The 17775-nt window shown below is 42.6% G+C and overlaps 1 protein-coding gene across 1 annotated transcript in view; it reads right to left on the reverse strand.

Annotated features, from left to right (window-relative positions):
• Window positions 1-1366: 1366 nt before the first annotated feature.
• LOC106607552 (protein eva-1 homolog A) overlaps window positions 1367-17775 on the reverse strand; it is an 82188-nt gene continuing 65779 nt past the window's right edge. Inside the window, exons 3-4 of the mRNA XM_014204590.3 lie at window positions 6065-6244; window positions 1367-4117 (exon numbers count right to left, since the gene is read on the reverse strand). Coding sequence (XP_014060065.1) covers window positions 3729-4117; window positions 6065-6149 — 474 coding nt within the window. The 5' untranslated portion in view covers window positions 6150-6244 and the 3' untranslated portion in view covers window positions 1367-3728. The remainder of the gene's footprint in view (window positions 4118-6064; window positions 6245-17775) is intronic.

Here is a 17775-nt window from a genome sequence, read left to right on the forward strand (position 1 = left end):
TACAGGCACGTGGAGGCCACACACACTACTGAGCCTCATTTTGACTTGTTTTAAGGACATTACATCAAAGTTGGATCAGCCTGTAGTGTGGTTTTCCACTTTAATTTTGACTGTGACTCCAAATCCAGACCTTCATGGGTTGATAAATTGGATTTCCATTGATTATTTTTGTGTGATTTTGTTGTCAGCACATTCAACTATGTAAACAAAAAAGTATTTAATAAGATTATTTCATTCATTCAGATCTAGGATGTGTTATTTTAGTGTTCCCTTTATTTTTTGGAGCAGTGTATATAAAATAAAAATTAACGAGCACTTGTACTTGAAAGGTTCCATTTCTTAGCTCTGGTCCATGGAATAGTGCGCATTCCTCCTCTAATAGTGGAGGAATATAGTGGAGGAACGTGCCACATGCCCTGGACCAGAGCTAGTCGGTTTCTATGAATTGAGGATAAGCAGGAATTCACAGGAAAATCAGCAGGGAAATCAAATCCCTGGGGTAGTTTAAAGTTAATGTTTTTGACTTTGACCTCAATGGAATGGCTAGTTTATGAGGTGACTTGGAAGAGTCAAATATGTTTGGCATGTTGACCTTAACAGCAGAGGTATACAGCTTAATGGTTTTACACCATCATTTGTAGCCATTTCTAGTGTATCAAGTTGCAGTAAGTAATGTTAATCATTCAAACAGGGGAGGCTTATACAAAACTTCAATCAAATATAACAAGATGAGAAAATAGCTTATTGTGCTATCTATCTATTTGTCATTTCACACTGGGTTTAATTTGCAATACAAAGAATGCCACTGCACAATCCACATTCCAAGGGCATCAGAGCTCGATGTAGTCTTTTTGTTGCAATCGAACAAGTGTAAGCCACAGCGTGATAGATAACGACGCGTTACATTTTTGTTGCAGGTTTATTTTCCATGATCGGCTCAACTACTTGGCCTGTAACATCCCGAAAGGTGTTTCCTGGCAAAATGGCAAGCCAGTGGCAATGTCCAGAGTTTACCAACATTGCTTGTAATATTGTAATAGTGCTTATTGTCCATTGGAAACCATGGACAATTACTGAACAGAAACTATAAGCTTTGGCCAGCAGGATATTCACCTTTTATTCAATCGAACTCCCATGGAAATCTGGTTTAAATATGGTGATGTGACTAAGGAAACAGGAATAGTTTCAGTTGCCATGGGAAATATAAACAAAACTTACATCACTCAAAAAAAATGAGCGAAAGCTGCATGTTTCGCCACCAGATGGCGCACAATCTTCATGATACACTGAACAGTGGTGATGTGGATCAAATAAATACTTGTGTGAATTCAGATAACTTGGTAAAAATAAAACATGAGTCAAAACCTTATTTTCAACACAGTTTATTCCAAGCACAGGAGTTATATTTTGGTCTCACTTACCAGCTATTGTATTGGCATATTTTCTGTCCCATACAAATTGAAAGACAAGCCTTTTCAATAAAAAGACATAAAGGATTGCAGTTGGAGTGAAGATTCTTCACTGACTTCTCATTTCACCTCTCAGTCAAGAAAATCCCAAACTTCTTATGATAAACCATGATTCCTACGGTTCACCCAGTGCAACTGAACTGTATTGATAATATCTTATATCATTAACAACATGATCATTACAATAATACCTGACAGATTGCCCAACAGTGTCATGTGAGGGTTAACCCTAGTATTGATGACCACAGTAATATTTAGGAAGCTCTTTCACTGGTAGGCAAATTAACAGGATTTTGTTCTGTAGCCATTTCCTTGCCTGTGGTCCTAGATCTTTTTGTGCTGTCTTGACAAGTCCTATGGCCACTAGCCTGTTTGACAAAGTGAGAAAAAGATTATTGCAATTGATTGATCGATTCTAATATAACAGCTTGACTGGGTTACCTTTTCCACCAATAGACATCCTTGTTGCCAGGTAGGGCACTGCACTGTGCATATTAAAACATAAGAAATAAGCTTATTAAATCGCTTGACCTCTTCGAGGTGTTTTACATGGTGTTTTTTTATTTTATAAATGGGAAAGGGGGATACCTAGTCAGTTGTACAACTACATTTAACTTTCAAATTTTAAAATTACACATTTAAAGCATTTAACTGAAGTGTCTTCCACATTTAACTCAACCCCTCTGAATCAGAGAGGTGTGGGGGGCTGCCATAATCAACATCCACGTCTTCGGTGCCCGGGGAACAGTGGGCTAACTTCCTTGCTCAGGGGCTGAACGACAGATTTGTACCTTATCTGCTTGGGGATTCGATACAGCAACCTTTCGGTTACTGGCCCAATGCTCAAATGCTGACACATCTGGAGTATTGTATAGGGACTGTATTCATGAAGTGACTCAGAGTAAGAGTGTTGATCTAGGATCAGTTTTGCCTTTTATATCATAATGAATCAGATTACATGGACATGGGGGACCTGATCCTAGATCAGCAATCCTACAATGAGAAGCTTAATGAATTCGGGCCCCAATCCTCTTCTTAAGAAGCAAATAGAAACTACCATTCACAGAAACACTAGGGGCTACATCCAAAACTGCACCCTATTCCCTATGTTGTGCACTAATTTTAGCCAGAGATTTGCCAGACCCTTATAAGGTTCTAGCCAAAAGTAGAGCACTATAAAGGAAATAGGGTGCCATTTTGGACTCCCCTAGGATTGCATCCCTGAGGTGCCAGACAAGCTTTGATAACCGCAGTATAAAAATATCTCATAATAATAACCGTAAAGAAAAAAATACACAACAATACAACTATTAAATATTATATAAAATAGATTTCATAAAATGTTTGAGTAGAATTTCAAAAAACACATTTTGGGTTCAAAGTTCAAAAGACAGCGTTGGTTGACCATGGTCATTTTCCTATTAAAGATTGTAACGTTGTTGGTCCACTGTCCCACTGTCCAATTTTACTGTAAGTGTTACGCTGTAAGTTTCACTTTGTGTAACGCTGTCCGTTTCACTTTGAGTGTTACGATGTCCTTTTAACTATAAGTGTTACGCCTCTCCTAAAGCCATTCGACCATTTGAATACTGGAGGGTGAGTGAGCATAAAGCAAGCTGCACGCTTTCAGATTTGCCCAATTCTCAATATCCACTAGGCAACACAGGAGTAACATTGGCAACTGTCCTTAAGTCACCTTTGACCTTTCAGACTTCACAGCCTCAGCATCCCAAGATCCTCCACTTCAGGAGGGTGCGATGAGGTAAAATGTGAGGCAGTGCAGTTAGCTGACCTTTCACCTTCAGCCTCCACCAATGAGAGGCAGGCTCTGGGTTAAGCTTACCATGCTGAGAAGTAGGAGCTTATTCTCACTGCATTAACATAGTTTTTTTTGCTTTACAGTACCCACACGGACACAGACTGACAGACAGAAAGAGGGGGATATTTATCCTTCCTGGTCTGCAAGCGTCACTGTTCCATAGTGCGGTTCCAAACCCCCACAGTCCAAAGTCGTCCTATTGTGGTCATGCACACCTCCGAAAACCAGGTCCGGTGGTGGGGTCCCTTCCCCCTATCCCCAAACCCTAGTGGTGCATTTGTGGTCCTACACATCCCATCTCAAGTACTGCACTCCAACCTTCACAGCCCCCTTTCTAGATCTAGTAGAAGTTAATTTACGGTCCTGCCTCAATAATAGCGGTTGAGGCTGCGCGTCCCGGGTTCATCTAGATCTAGTAGTGGTTCATTTACGGTCTTGCCTCAATAATATCGGTTGAGGCTACGCGTCCCGGGTATGTCGGGTTGACCGTTCATCCAGATCTCTCGTATGATCCTCTCCCTCTCCTCCAGCCGCTGTGCCCGTTCCAGCTCTTCCGCAGACGTGAACACGTTCATGTTGAGCGTGCGCTCGAAGCGGCGGTGGCGGCGCGCGGATAGATCCGACGTGGTTTCCCAGTCTGAGTCTGAGTCGCTGGAGTCCGATGAAGAGTCGGTGGGCCGCAGGCGGTTCTTGGTGGTGGTGCCGGGGCAGCGGCGGCGAGGCTGGCAGTCGGTGCGGCACGAGATCTGGACCACCAGAGCAAACAGGATGAGGAAAAGGCCCAGGCACACGCCGCACACAAAGTAGAGCGCTGCTCGCTCTGGGTGGTCTGTAGGGAGAGAGAGCAGGAGAGAGAGGGGGGGGGGAGAGACAGAGAGAGAGAGAGAGAGAGAGGAGGGGGGAGAGAGATAAAAAATCAAATACTGTCATATATAGAGCCAAATGTAGTTCATACATTTCAACATCTTGCCTTTGAAAGCAAAAACTAATTTAACTCTGACTTGCTTTGCCTGCTTTGGTGGATTTACTCATTCTGGCCTTACACAACTGCTCAGTAAATCATTTTGAACACAGAGAGGCACAGTTTGAAATGAAATAATCTGTACTTCTGCTCCCATGACCACAGAGATTGGGACAAAAAATAGCGATTTAATCACCAGGGGAGATCACACAGGCTGATAGAGAGAAAGACAGAGGAAGATGGAGGGAGGGAGAGCGAGAGAGCGCTAGAGTGTGTGTGTGTGTGTGTGTCTGTGTGTGTAAGAGAGGGAGAGAAAGAGCATACAGAACATTTTACCTCACTGAAGTATCTACCTCTCTTTTATATCTATTTTACATCTCTAAAGCTACAGCACTGTGTCCCCTCCTGTATATGTTTGTGTGTATTTGTGCTAATCCCAGGGTTAAAGCAGGCTGCAATTCCTAGCCTTCAGGGCTATGTACAGTACTGTGGTGTGTGTACTGTATGTTTATTTGACTGTGTGTCCTGTATGTGTGTCTACCTCACCATGCAGTAACTGTGTTTATTTGTCCATATGAGTGGGAGGTAAAGGAACAGGAAATACTGTGTTCTCTCTCTCTCTCTCTCTCTGTTTTAGCAGCTGGCTGGAGCAGGTGACGGACGGGAACAGGCGTAATGTGTGTGTGTGTGGGCACGTGCGTGCGCGTGTGAGAGCGAGAGAGAGAATGTGTGTGTGCCTGTGTGCATATACTGTATGTGTGTGTGACAGTGTTCATGTGTGTGTGTGAGTGAGTATGAGGGGGATTTTACAGGGGAAGCTATCTCTACTTTACATCTGCATTCCTCCAGTCCATATTTAGTAGCTCCTCTCAGTCACAGTGGAGAGGGAACCTCAATCGAGATTAGTGTCTGTACCACCCACATACAACCTAACGGAAACTATACACTGAAATGTCAATGTAAACCCACTACAGGGCCCTAGCATCAACAAGTGTTGATAGTAGCCCTTTCCTGTAGTCAAATGACTAGTGCCCTCATGGGTGGAATGTTATTCATATTTTTCATAATTTCATAATTAATCAACTTTATTTCAAAATACATGCTGAAAATCTGGTATTTATATGTCAAATGGTTTTGATATGTTTCAGTCCTCTGTGATGTATATAAAGTGTAATATTGGAATGCAAACTCAAAATGGAATACATTTCAACTCTATATCTGACCTGCTACCGGTGCCTTCTTTTAATAACCATGTGTGTGAGCTGTATACTTTGGTTTCAAAGTAAATTTGTTTAAGACTACCATGAAACACTTTGTGTGACCTGATTTAGCCCACTGCAGTAAAAGGTTCCTCAGAGCCCAACCTTAACCCCTTCTCTACCTCACTGTCATCTAAGAGATTGTGTGAATGTTTCTGTACATGCAAAGTTGTTATAATGTTGTGTGAATGATGATGTACATGCAAAGTTGCTTTAATGTAGTGTAAACTTAGCTTTACATGCAAAGTTGCTGTAATGTTGTGTGAACCTGTACCTGCTCTGACGCTGTAGGATGCGTGAATGTTTAACCTGCTATAAAGGTGTACGTTGTGTGAATGTTGTTCTTGCTTTGTTGGTGTAACATTGTGTGAACGTTGCTGCATTTGCTATGTTGGTGTAATGTTGTGTGAATGTTTTTGTACCTGCTTTATAGTTGTAGGTTTTATGAGCATTGTACAATTTTTGTTGCTGTAATGTTGTTTGAATGTTGAACCTGCTATGAAGGTATAAGTTGTGTGAACGCTGTAATTGCTATGTTGCTGTAACTTTGCTGTACCTGCTATACAGTTGTAGGCTGCCAGTGAGCTACTGATAAGGGACATGTCGGTGCTGCCCGTTGTAGCATTGATCACAGGGTTCATGTCCGGCGGCCGGGGGGCTTTGTCCTCCACTCCTCCCTCATTTGTCTTCACCTCCCCAGAATAGGAACCAAACTCCCTCCCTCGCTTCTTCTTTCCTGGGGGGATAGCAAACGGGACATTGGCATTGATGATGTATATAAACCATGGATTGCTGATGCTATGTATTGGCCAATGAGAGGCTTTAAAGCCACCAGTCGGCCATATTAAGATGTTTTTATTGTCACATTCACCGGATAGGTGCAGTGAAATGTGTTGTTTTACAGGGTCAGCCATAGTAGTATAGTAGGTGCAGTGAATGTGTTGTTTTACAGGGTCAGCCATAGTAGTATGATATGTGCAGTGTAATGTGTTGTTTTACAGGGTCAGCCATAGTAGGACGATAGGTGCAGTGAAATGTGTTGTTTTACAGGGTCAGCCATAGTAGTATGACAGGTGCAGTGAAATGTGTTGTTTTACAGGGTCAGCCATAGTAGTATGATTGGTGCAGTGTAATGTGTTGTTTTACAGGGTCAGCCATAGTAGTATGATTGGTGCAGTGTAATGTGTTGTTTTACAGGGTCAGCCATAGTAGGACGATAGGTGCAGTGAAATGTGTTGTTTTACAGGGTCAGCCATAGTAGGACGATAGGTGCAGTGAAATGTGTTGTTTTACAGGGTCAGCCATAGTAGGACGATAGGTGTAGTGAAATGTGTTGTTTTACAGGGTCAGCCATAGTAGGACGATAGGTGCAGTGAAATGTGTTGTTTTACAGGGTCAGCCATAGTAGGAGGGCACATCTGGCACACCCCAGAAGAGGCAGTCCTCCATAGGAATGAATGGAGTTCTATAGTATGTCATTTAAATATTTAAAGGACATCATGTTTTGTTGTAGTGGTGACAGTACTATAACTTTCAACAAATTATACTCTAAAGAAAATGTAGACATTAATAAATGCATTTCTACAGCTTCTAAAATATATTTTACAATGGTGGGTTAGTCCCAACTTGGAGTTGTGGTGGCTTCAGTCATCCATATATAAATCATTGGCAGGCAGGTATGTACGTAAACACACACACATACATTTTCACAAACAGTGCTATGAAGATACAGTGCCAGAGGATCAACATTCATTCACTGAAAATCTCACTGAGTCAAACTGCACATTTGTATTGCACATCAACTGCTCGGCCTCCAACCACAAGGCACTACAGAGGGTAATGTGTACGGCCCAGTACATCACTGGGGCTAAGCTGCCTGCAATCCAGGACCTCTACACCAGGCGGTGTCAGAGGAAGGCCCTAAAAATTGTCAAAGACCCCAGCCACCCCAGTCATAGACTGTCCTCGCTACTACCGCATGGCAAGCGATACCGGTGCGCCAAGTCTAGGACAAAAAGGCTTCTCAACAGTTTTAACCCCCAAGCCATAAGACTCCTGAACAGGTAATCAAATGGCTACCTGGACTATTTGCATTGTGTGCCCCTCCCAACCCATCATTTACGCTGCTGCTACTCTCTGTTAATCATATATGCATAGTCACTTTAACTATACATTCATGTACATACTACCTCAATTAGCCCGACCAACCAGTGCCCCCGCACATTGGCTAACCGGGCTATCTGCATTGTGTCCCGCCACCCACCACCCGCCAACCCCTCTTTTACGTTACTGCTACTCTCTGTTTATCATATATGCATAGTCACTTTAGCCATATCTACATGTACATACTACCTCAATCAGCCCGACTAACCGGTGCCTGTATATAGCCTCTCTACTGTATACAGCCTCGCTACTGTTCTTTTTTTAAACTTTGATTTGATTTGTAATTACTCCAGATAATCAACACTTGAAGACAACCTAATATGGCTGCCAACGCTTTGTATGATTCAAAGTGAAACGTTATATTAACAGCAAGTACTTAGCACTCAAGAATGTGTGTTGTCATATCTATAGCTGTGTTTCATTCAGTGATTAGTAAGAGTCAAGTGTTTCCAGAGTACTGTGGTTGGACAACTGAGTCACACACATACACACTTCCTCTGTGGCTGTGGTCTCCCTCTCGACATATGGTCCGTTTACTACTCTGCCTACACTGTGTAACTGTATATGACACTACTACTACTAGTGACTCAGAACTCAGCATTCCACTTGGTTCTGTCCAGCTCAAATCAAATGTTATTTATCACACGCGCCGAATACAACTGGTGTAGACTTCAGTTAAATGCTTGCTTACAAACCTTTCCCAACAACGTAGAGTTTAGAAATAATCCAAAATAAAATAGTAACTAACACAAGAGGAATAAAATACACAAGAATGGAGCTACAGTATATACAGGGAGTACCAGATCAATGTGCAGAGGCACTTGAGGTAGATACAGTATGTACATGAAGGCAGGGTAAAGAGACTAGGTATCTGCACGTGTCAAACTCATTCCACGGAAGGCCGAATGTCTGCGGGTTTTCGCTCCTTCCTTATACTTGATGAATAAAAGTTACTAATTAGTAAAGAACTCCCCTCACCTGGTCGTGTAGGTATTAATTGAAAGGAAAACACTAAAACCCGCGGACACTAGGTTCTCCATGGACTGAGGTTGACACCCCTGGGCTAATGCCATCATACTGCAGGCCAGTGGTTCCCAACTTCGGTCCTCGAGTACCCCCAACAGTACACAGTTTTATTGTAGCCCCGGATAAACACACCCGATTCAACTTGTTAACAAATCATCAGGCCCTCAATGAGTTGAATCAGGCGTATGCCATTATCAGCTGCATAATGGGTTCACATGGCTGATATCATGAAAAAAAGAGTGACAATCAAATAAAACTAACTGGAGAGATTAAGACTGAACAAAAAGGTTATGTTCATTTGAGAATAGAACAGAGAAACAGACATTAGAGACAGATTTAAAGTAGACGCTGGGAGTCGAGAAGCAGGTGGTGAGTTTAATAATAAATAATACATTCGTAAAAATCCAAATAACTTCATAGATCTTCATTGTAAAGGGTTTAAACACTGGTTCCCATGCTTGTTCAATGAACCATAAACAATTAATGAACATGCACCTGTGGAATGGTCGTTAAGACACTAACAGTTTACAGATGGTAGGCAATTAAGCTCACAGTTATGAAAACTAAGGACACTAAAGAGGCCTTTCTACTGACTCTGAAAAACACCAAAAGAAAGATGCCCAGGGTCCCTGCTCATCTGTGTGAACGTGCCTTAGGCATGCTGCAAGGAAGCATGAGGACTGCAGATGTGGCCAGGTCAATAAACTGCGATGCCCATACTGTGAGATGCCTAAGACAGTTCTACAGAGAGACAGGAAGGACAGCTGATCATCCTCATAGTGGCAGACCACGTGTAACAACACCAGGGCAACAACAACTGCCCGAGTTACACCAGGAACACACAATCCCTCCATCAGTGCTCAGACTGTCCGCAATAGGCTGAGAGAGGCTGGACTGAGGACTTGTAGGCTAGTTGTAAGGCAGGTCTTCACCAGACATCACCGGCAACAACGTCGCCTATGGACACAAACCCAGCATCGGTGGACCAGACAGGACTGGCAAAAAGTGCTATTCACTGACGAGTCGCGGTTTTGGCTCACCAGGGGTGATGGTCGGATTCGCGTTTATCGTCGAAGGAATGAGCGTTACACCGAGGCCTGTACTCTGGAGCGGGATTGATTTGGAGGTGGAGGCTCCATCATGGTCTGGGGCGGTGTGTCACAGCATCATCGGACTGAGCTTGTCATTGCAGGAAGTGCGTTACAGGGAAGACATCCTCCTCCCTCATGTGGTACCCTTCCTGCAGGCTCATTCTGACATGACCCTCCAGCATGACAATGCCACCAGCCATACTGCTCATTCTGTGCATGATTTCCTGCAAGACAGGAATGTCAGTGTTCTGCCATGGCCAGCGAAGAGCCTGGATCTCAATCCCATTGAGCATGTCTGGGACCTGTTGGATCGGAGGGTGAGAGCTAGGGCCATTCCCCCCAGAAATGTCTGGGAACTTGCAGGTGCCTTGGTGGAAGAGTGGGGTAACATCTCACAGCAAGAACTGGTAAATCTGGTGCAGTCCATGAGGAGGAGATGCACTGCAGTACTTAATGCAACTGGTGGCCACACCAGATACTGACTGTTATTTTTGATTTTGACCCCCCCTTTGTTCAGGGACACATTATTCAATTTCTGTTAGTCACATGTCTGTGGAACTTGTTCAGTTTATGTCTGTTGTTGAATCTTATGTTCATACAAATATTTACACATGTTAAGTTTGATGAAAATAAACGTAGTTGACAGTGAGAAGACATTTCTTTTTTTGCTGAGTTTATAATGAGCATGGAACGATACAAGAGTAACGTCTAGATGTGAAACAGTCAATACTGCCTGGTGAATGGAACTAAGGGAGTGACAGATATAGGGGAAGTAATCAGTGAAGTGATGGAGTCCAGGTGTGTCCAATGACGAAGTGCAGGTGCGCGTAACGAAGGTGCCAGGTGTGCGTAATGATGTTAGTCAGAGCCAGTGATTAGTAAACCGGCGAGAGGAGGAGCGGGAGTAGACGTGACAGTCTACAGTCAGCCATGTGGACGATTGGAGGGCTTCCCCACCAGACTGATTCTGGTCTTCCAACATGGTGCCTGGTGTGGTTGCTATGTGATTTGTGACGCAACTGCAAGCCATCTATAGTCCACGATCAGCTCCTTGGTCTGACTGACGTTGAGGGAATAGAGTCACATCACTACGGGAATAGATATTAGGGGAATTTCAGGAGACATTTCCGGAGTCTGCTGAATTGTGTTCCATACATTTACAGCTGGAAACATGTTCATATGATCATAGTGAGTTCTCTCACAGTTTAAACTACTTTCACAATACACAATATTTGCCACAAAGGTCATGTTCGACATCGACTCTCCAAATTTGATACTAGGACTATTGAGTATTGTGTACTGTGAAAGGATTGAGAAAATTGTGCAGTGTAGGTGGTTTTAGACTCTTAAGTTTAGGTTTTCTAAACTAAAGGTGAGCTGAGGTTGAGTTGTTTGAGTAGTAGTTGAGCACACGATTATCTGATTACTTAGCTCCATAATGAACACTGTGCAGAGGTCCCCCTGAATTCATTTATCCAACAAACTGTCTGCATAAGTCTGTATATCCCCTCTGTACTTAGTCATATATAAAGTAGAGGTGGGCTCACTCTATAATCCAACACTGACATGTGAAACAGATCTGGTCTACGTTTGTTCGATGTTTGTGTGCAACGCTTCAGTGAAAACACAACAACTCCACCAGACAGCGGGGATAAACACAGAGATGGAGGGTAGAGACTTAAATCAACCCAACTGAGTGGAGGGTATGTGTGTGTGTACACTCAAACCCCCTAATTGCAGGATCTGTAAGGTGTGTCGGGCACACAGCCTTTATCTGATATATGTAGTTTAGAGAGGAACTGCTGACTGAGTAGGTAAGTGTTTCCACCTGGACCGAATGCAGTGTAACACATTGGCTCACATTCAACCGGTACATCACAGACCAGTACCTATTAGGCATAAAGAGGGATATACTGCTCTTTTATAGAATAAAGTCTGGAAAATATATGGATCGAACAGAGATATTTGATCATTTCATAAGAATATACACTATGTACAAAACATTAGGAACACCTTCATAATATTGACTTGCACCCATTTTTGCCCTCAGAACAGCCTCAATTAGTTGGGGCATGGACTCTACAAGGTGTCGAAAGCGTTCCACAGGGATACTGGCCCATGTTGACTCCAATGCTTCCCACAGTTGTGTCAAGTTTGCTGGATGTTCTTTGGGTGGTGAACCATTCTTGATACACACGGGAAACTGTTGAGCGTGAAGAATCCAGCAGTGTTGCAGTTCTTGACACACTCAAACCAGTGCGCTTGGTACCTACTACCATACCCCACTAAAATGCACTTAAATATTTTGTCTTGCTCATTCACCCACTGAATGGCACACATACACAATCCATATCTCAATTGTCTCAAGGTTTAAAAATCCTTCTTTAACCTGTCTCCTCCCCTTCCTCTACATTGATTGAAGTGGATTTAACAAGTGACATCAATAAGGGATTATAGCTTTCACTTGGATTCACCTGGTCTGTCTATGTCATGGAAAGACCAGGTGTTCCTAATGTTTTGTACACTCAGTGTTTGGAGCATGTACTATTGTTATCCCTTGCTTCATGCAACAAAAAAACGAAACAAAGAGAAGTGATAGATGACATGGAAAGATTTGGTAAACTTACGATTAATGGAGAAAGTGTGGTTGTCTTACTGGATTTACGATCGAAACAGCTTCTTCCAGAAGGGTGGCGTGAGTGAGGCTAGTGTGTGTATGTTTCAAATTGTATTGTCATGTGCACAAGTACAGTGAAATGCCTTTCGTTCAAGCTCTTTCCCAACAATGCAGTACTCAATATCCATAGGACTATAAAATAAAGTAAAGTAAAACAAAAACACACAAGGAATAGAAATCAGAACATGAGAAAGTAGCTAAGCTATTACAGGGTCAGTGCCAATACCATATTAACAATATGCAGGGATGCTGGAGTGGTAGGGGTAGATATGTATAGGGGTGAGGTGACTAGGCATCAGAATATGATCAGCAGAGTAGCAGCGTACATGTGTGTAAAGTCAATATGGATGTGTGTGCATGCTATGTGAGTGTGTGCATTGGAGTATTAGTGTGAGTGTGCATAGAGTCAGTGCAAAAATATAAATAAAATAAAAGGGTTAATGCAGATAGACTGTGTAGCTATTTTGCTAGCTATTTAGCAGCCTTATGACTTGGGGACAGAATCTGTGTAGGAGCCTGTTGGTGTAAGACTTGTTGCTCTGGTACCGCTTGGAGTGCGGAAGCAGAAAGAATAGTCTATGGCTTGGGTGGCAGGGGTCTTTAAAGGGTAGGTAGCATAAACGTAACCACATCTAACATATGGATTTGCATTAGTATACACATCAAAAGTCCCAATGCAAAGTTACACCTCACTTATACATTTTTCAAGTTATTATATAAAACCGATGAGAATTACGTAACTGTTGGCATGCATTGAAACGCTTGGCCTTTTCGTGGCTTTCTTTTGCAAATGACTATGAACTAACATATTTATTTCCTAAAACTTGTCAAATACTAAACAACATATTAAGGTGTGGAACATTCATTGTGTGACAAGAAATAACTAGCAGGTATATTAGGCTTGAGCAGCAAGAATTGATCCGTCCACAATTCAACTGTGAGAACATGGCGGCTCTCAACCCCAGCCAACAAAAAGAGCTGGCCGCTACTATGAGAGATTGTTTGTGAGGAGATTACAATTAAACAATTAAAACTGTTAAATGAAGAATTGTCAGTACTCACTGCTAAAGGGGATATCTAGTCAACTAAAGATGAACGTTTTCAGAAGACAGCCAACGCGACAGAGGTGCGACTCCATGACCTGGAAACAGCACCAGCTAAGTTGGAAGGGATGATCAAACTCTTAAAAGATGAAGCGTAATCAATCGAAAATCATTCCCGTAAATGCAATGTGCGGGTCACAGGACTTGAAACTAGAGTGGAAGCAGGCAATCCAACTTCCTTCATGAGCAATCTTTTCTATGAACTGTTAGGGCAAGAGAAGCTGGGTCCCATGCTGCTGATTAACATTGCGCACCACACAGCTCAACTCTTGCTGTATGATTGTATGGATGCACAGCTTTGAAGTCAAGCGGCGAATTGTTAGCCTTGCAGCGATATTTGGGAGTCTGACCTATGCAGAGAAGAGGATCAGCATCTACCAAGACCTGAGTGCCGAACTGCTAAAACAGAGGGAGACCTACACCGAGGTGAGATCCCAGCTATGCAAGCTAAACCTGAGATGCGGCTTCATCCACCCAGCAAAACTCATCTTGACCTTCCAGAACACAACACACACGTTTTCCACAGCCAAGGAGGCTCTAGACTGCTTGGAGAAGCACATCAAACCCAACACACATGGGGACAAGCCGACAGATGAATACCCATGACTGGCTCATTACTCAGGTATGCTATCCATGCACAACCATGCACAGTTTCTTTTATACATTTGAATATTTGTAGCTCCTTTTTAAGTAAATACCTGCAGTCAACTTGTACATAACGTGAGAAAAACCAAAGGGGGATACCTAGTCAGTTGTACAAATGAATGTCTTCAACTGAAATGTGTGTTACAAACATACCCATAACATGATGCAGCCACCACTATGCGTGAAAATATAGAAAGTGGTACTCATTAATGTGTTGTATTGGATTTGCCCCAAACATAACACTTTGTATTCATGACAAAGAGTTAATTGTTTTCCACATGGTTTCTTTGTCAATTAGGCTAGTATTGTAGAGTAACTACAATGTTGTTGATCCATCCTCAGTTTTCTCCTATCACAGCCATTAAACTCTAACTGTTTTAAAGTCAACATTTGCCTCATGGTGAAATCCCTGAGTGGTTTCTTTCCTCTCAACTGTGTTTGGAAGGACGCCTGTATAATTGTAATGACTGGGTGTATTGATAATTAATAACTTCACCATGCTCAAAGGGATATTCAGTGTTTGCTTTTTTTACCCATCTACCAATCGATGCCCTTCTTTGAGAGGCTTTGGGAAACCTTCTTGGTCTTTGTGGTTGAATCTGTGTTTGAAATTCACTGCTCAACTGAGTAACCTTACAGAGAATTGTATGTTTGAGTCCATGCAGCTTATTTTGTGACTTGTTAGGCACATCTTTACTCATGAACTTCTTTAGGCCTGCCATAACAAAGGGGTTGAATACTTATTGACTCAAGACATTTCAGCTTTTCATTTTGAATTAGTTTGTAAACATTTCGAAAAAAATAATTCCACTTTAACATTATGGAGTATTGTGCGTAGTCCAGTGACAGAACATATCAATTTAATCCATTTAAAATGCAGGCTGTTACACCACAAAATGTGGAAAAAGTCAAGGGGTGTGAAGGAAATGTAAAACATAACCATAGACCAAAAGCAAAGAGTGAGCAGAGACTTACAGATTGATGGCTGGCGCCCATCCGTTGCAGGCTGAGTTAGCTACAAAAGAGAGGGGAGGCAAGCCCCTCACCGGGCCGAGGGAGAGTAAGTGAGGGAAATACAATAGCTATATAGCCGATATGGGACCAAGTCACTATTATTCAAGTCACAAGGAAGTGTCAAGTCAGATGGTCCAAGTCTTAAGTTGAGTCCCAAGTAGAACGGGTCGAGTGTCGCGTCAAGTCCAAGTCATGCATTCTAAGGGCAAGTCAAGTCAAGTCTCAAAAATCTACACTGGCAATGACTTGTCCAACTACAAATCTTTGCCTATTTATTGAGGCTACCAGACAGACCTTTTCATTATTTGTCTAAAACATTTTGATTATGTAAGAATACATTTTAGCAACAAATTCCAAACGCAAGCTTCATAAGTAAATTATGAATTTCAAGAAATGTTGACACACCAAAAGACCAGTAGGTCTATGCTAGTAATTGTTGCTTGAAGCCCCATTCTGGTGGGCTTGCAAAGTAAACGGTTCATATTCTTGATCACCAAACATATTAATTTATGGCAATCCTCTCTTCCTACAATTTGATATCCTACAATTTGACCCCCAAAAAGGAGTAGTTCAAAGCTTGCAACCCCTGCGCATGCACAGGCCGTGCGTGTGCATTTATGTTAGCAGTCAATATCAACTAGGGATATCATGTCACATTGTCACTTCTCTGGAGTCCAGAGCAAGCAGGATCATACGGCCAGTGGTAGAAAAAGCACCCAATTGTCATACTTGAGTAAAAGTAAAGATACCTTAATAGAAAATGACACAAGTAAAAGTGAAAGTCACCCAGTATCAAATCAAATCACATTTTATTGGTCACATACACATAATTAGCAGATGTTAATGTGAGTGTAGCGAAATGCTTGTGCTTCTAGTTCTGACAGTGCAGTAATATCTGACAAGTAATCTAACAATTCCACAACAACTACATTATACACACACACGTAAAGGGATGGAATAGGAATATGTACATATAAATATATGTATCATTGATGGCCGAGCGGCATAGGCAAGATGCAATAGATGATATAAAATACAGTACATACATATGAGATGAGTAATGTAAGATATGTAAACATTATTAAAGTGGCATGATTTAAAGTGACTAGTGATCCATTTATTAAAGTGGCCAATGACTTGAGTCTGTACGTAGGCAGCAGCCTCTCCGTGTTAGTGATGGCTGTTTAGCAGTCTGATGGCCTTGAGATAGAAGCTGTTTTTCAGTCTCTCGGTCCCAGCTTTGATGCACCTGTACTGACCTCTCCTTCTGGATGGTAGCGGGATGAACAGGCATAGGTTCGGGTGGTTGTTGTCCTTGATGATCTTTTTGGCCTTCGTGTGACATCGGGTGCTGTAGGTGTCCTGGAGGGCACGTAGTTTCCCCCCAGTGATGCGTTGTGCAGACCACACCACCCTCTGGAGAGCCTTGCGGTTGAGGGCAGGGCAGTTTCCGTACCAGACGGTGATACAGCCCGACAGGATGCTCTCAATTGTGTATCTGTAAAAGCTTGTGAGCGCTGTTGCGCCTTTTTCATCAGACTGTCTGTGTGGGTGGACTGTTTCAGTTTGTCCGTGTTGTGTACGCCGAGGAACTTAAAACTTTCCACCTTCTCCACTGTGGTCCCATCAATGTGGATATGGGGGTGCTCCCTCTGCTGTTTCCTTAAGTTCATGATCATCTCCTTTGTATTGTTGATGTTGAGTGAGAGGTTGTTTTCCTGACACCACACTCTGAGTGTCATCCCCTCCTCCCTGTAGGCTGTCTCATAGTTATTGGTATTCAAGCCCACTACTTTTGTGTCGTCTGCAAACTTGATGATTGAGTTGGAGGCGTGCATGGCCACGCAGTCATGGGTGAACAGGGAGTACAGGTGTGGGCTGAGCATGCACCCTTGTGGGGCCCCAGTGTTGAGGATCAGCGAAGTGGAGATGTTGTTTCCTACCTTCACCACCTGGGGGCGGGGTTAACCTGTTGGGGGTAGGGGGCAGAATTTACACGGCCGGATAAAAAACGTACCCGATTTAATCTGGTTATTACTACTGCCCAGAAACTAGAATATGCATATAATTATTGGCTTTGGATAGAAAACACCCTAAAGTTTCTAAAACTGTTTGAATGGTGTCTGTGAGTATAACAGAACTCATATGGCAGGCAAAAACCTGAGAAGATTCTGAACAGGAAGTGGCCTGTCTGACAAGTTCTTGTTCATCTTGGCTCTTTTTATTGAAGACTGAGGATCTTTGCTGTAACGTGACACTTCCTACGGCTCCCATAGGCTCTCAGAACCCGGGAAAAAGCTGAATGATATCGAGGCAGCCCCAGGCTGAAACACATTATCGCCTTTGGCAAGTGGCCGATCAGAGGACGTGTGCACGAGTCGACCCAATGCTTTATTTTCTTTTGTCTTTTTACCTTAAACGCAGATTCCCGGTCGGAATATTATCGCTTTTTTACGAGAAAAATGGCATAAAAATTGATTTTAAACAGCGGTTGACATGCTTCGAAGTACGGTAATGGAATATTTCGAATTTTTTTGTCACCAAATGC

This window comes from Salmo salar, chromosome 06, assembly GCF_965601325.2.
Source record: "Salmo salar chromosome 06, fSalSal1, whole genome shotgun sequence".
In the NCBI taxonomy this organism is placed as follows: domain Eukaryota; kingdom Metazoa; phylum Chordata; class Actinopteri; order Salmoniformes; family Salmonidae; genus Salmo; species Salmo salar.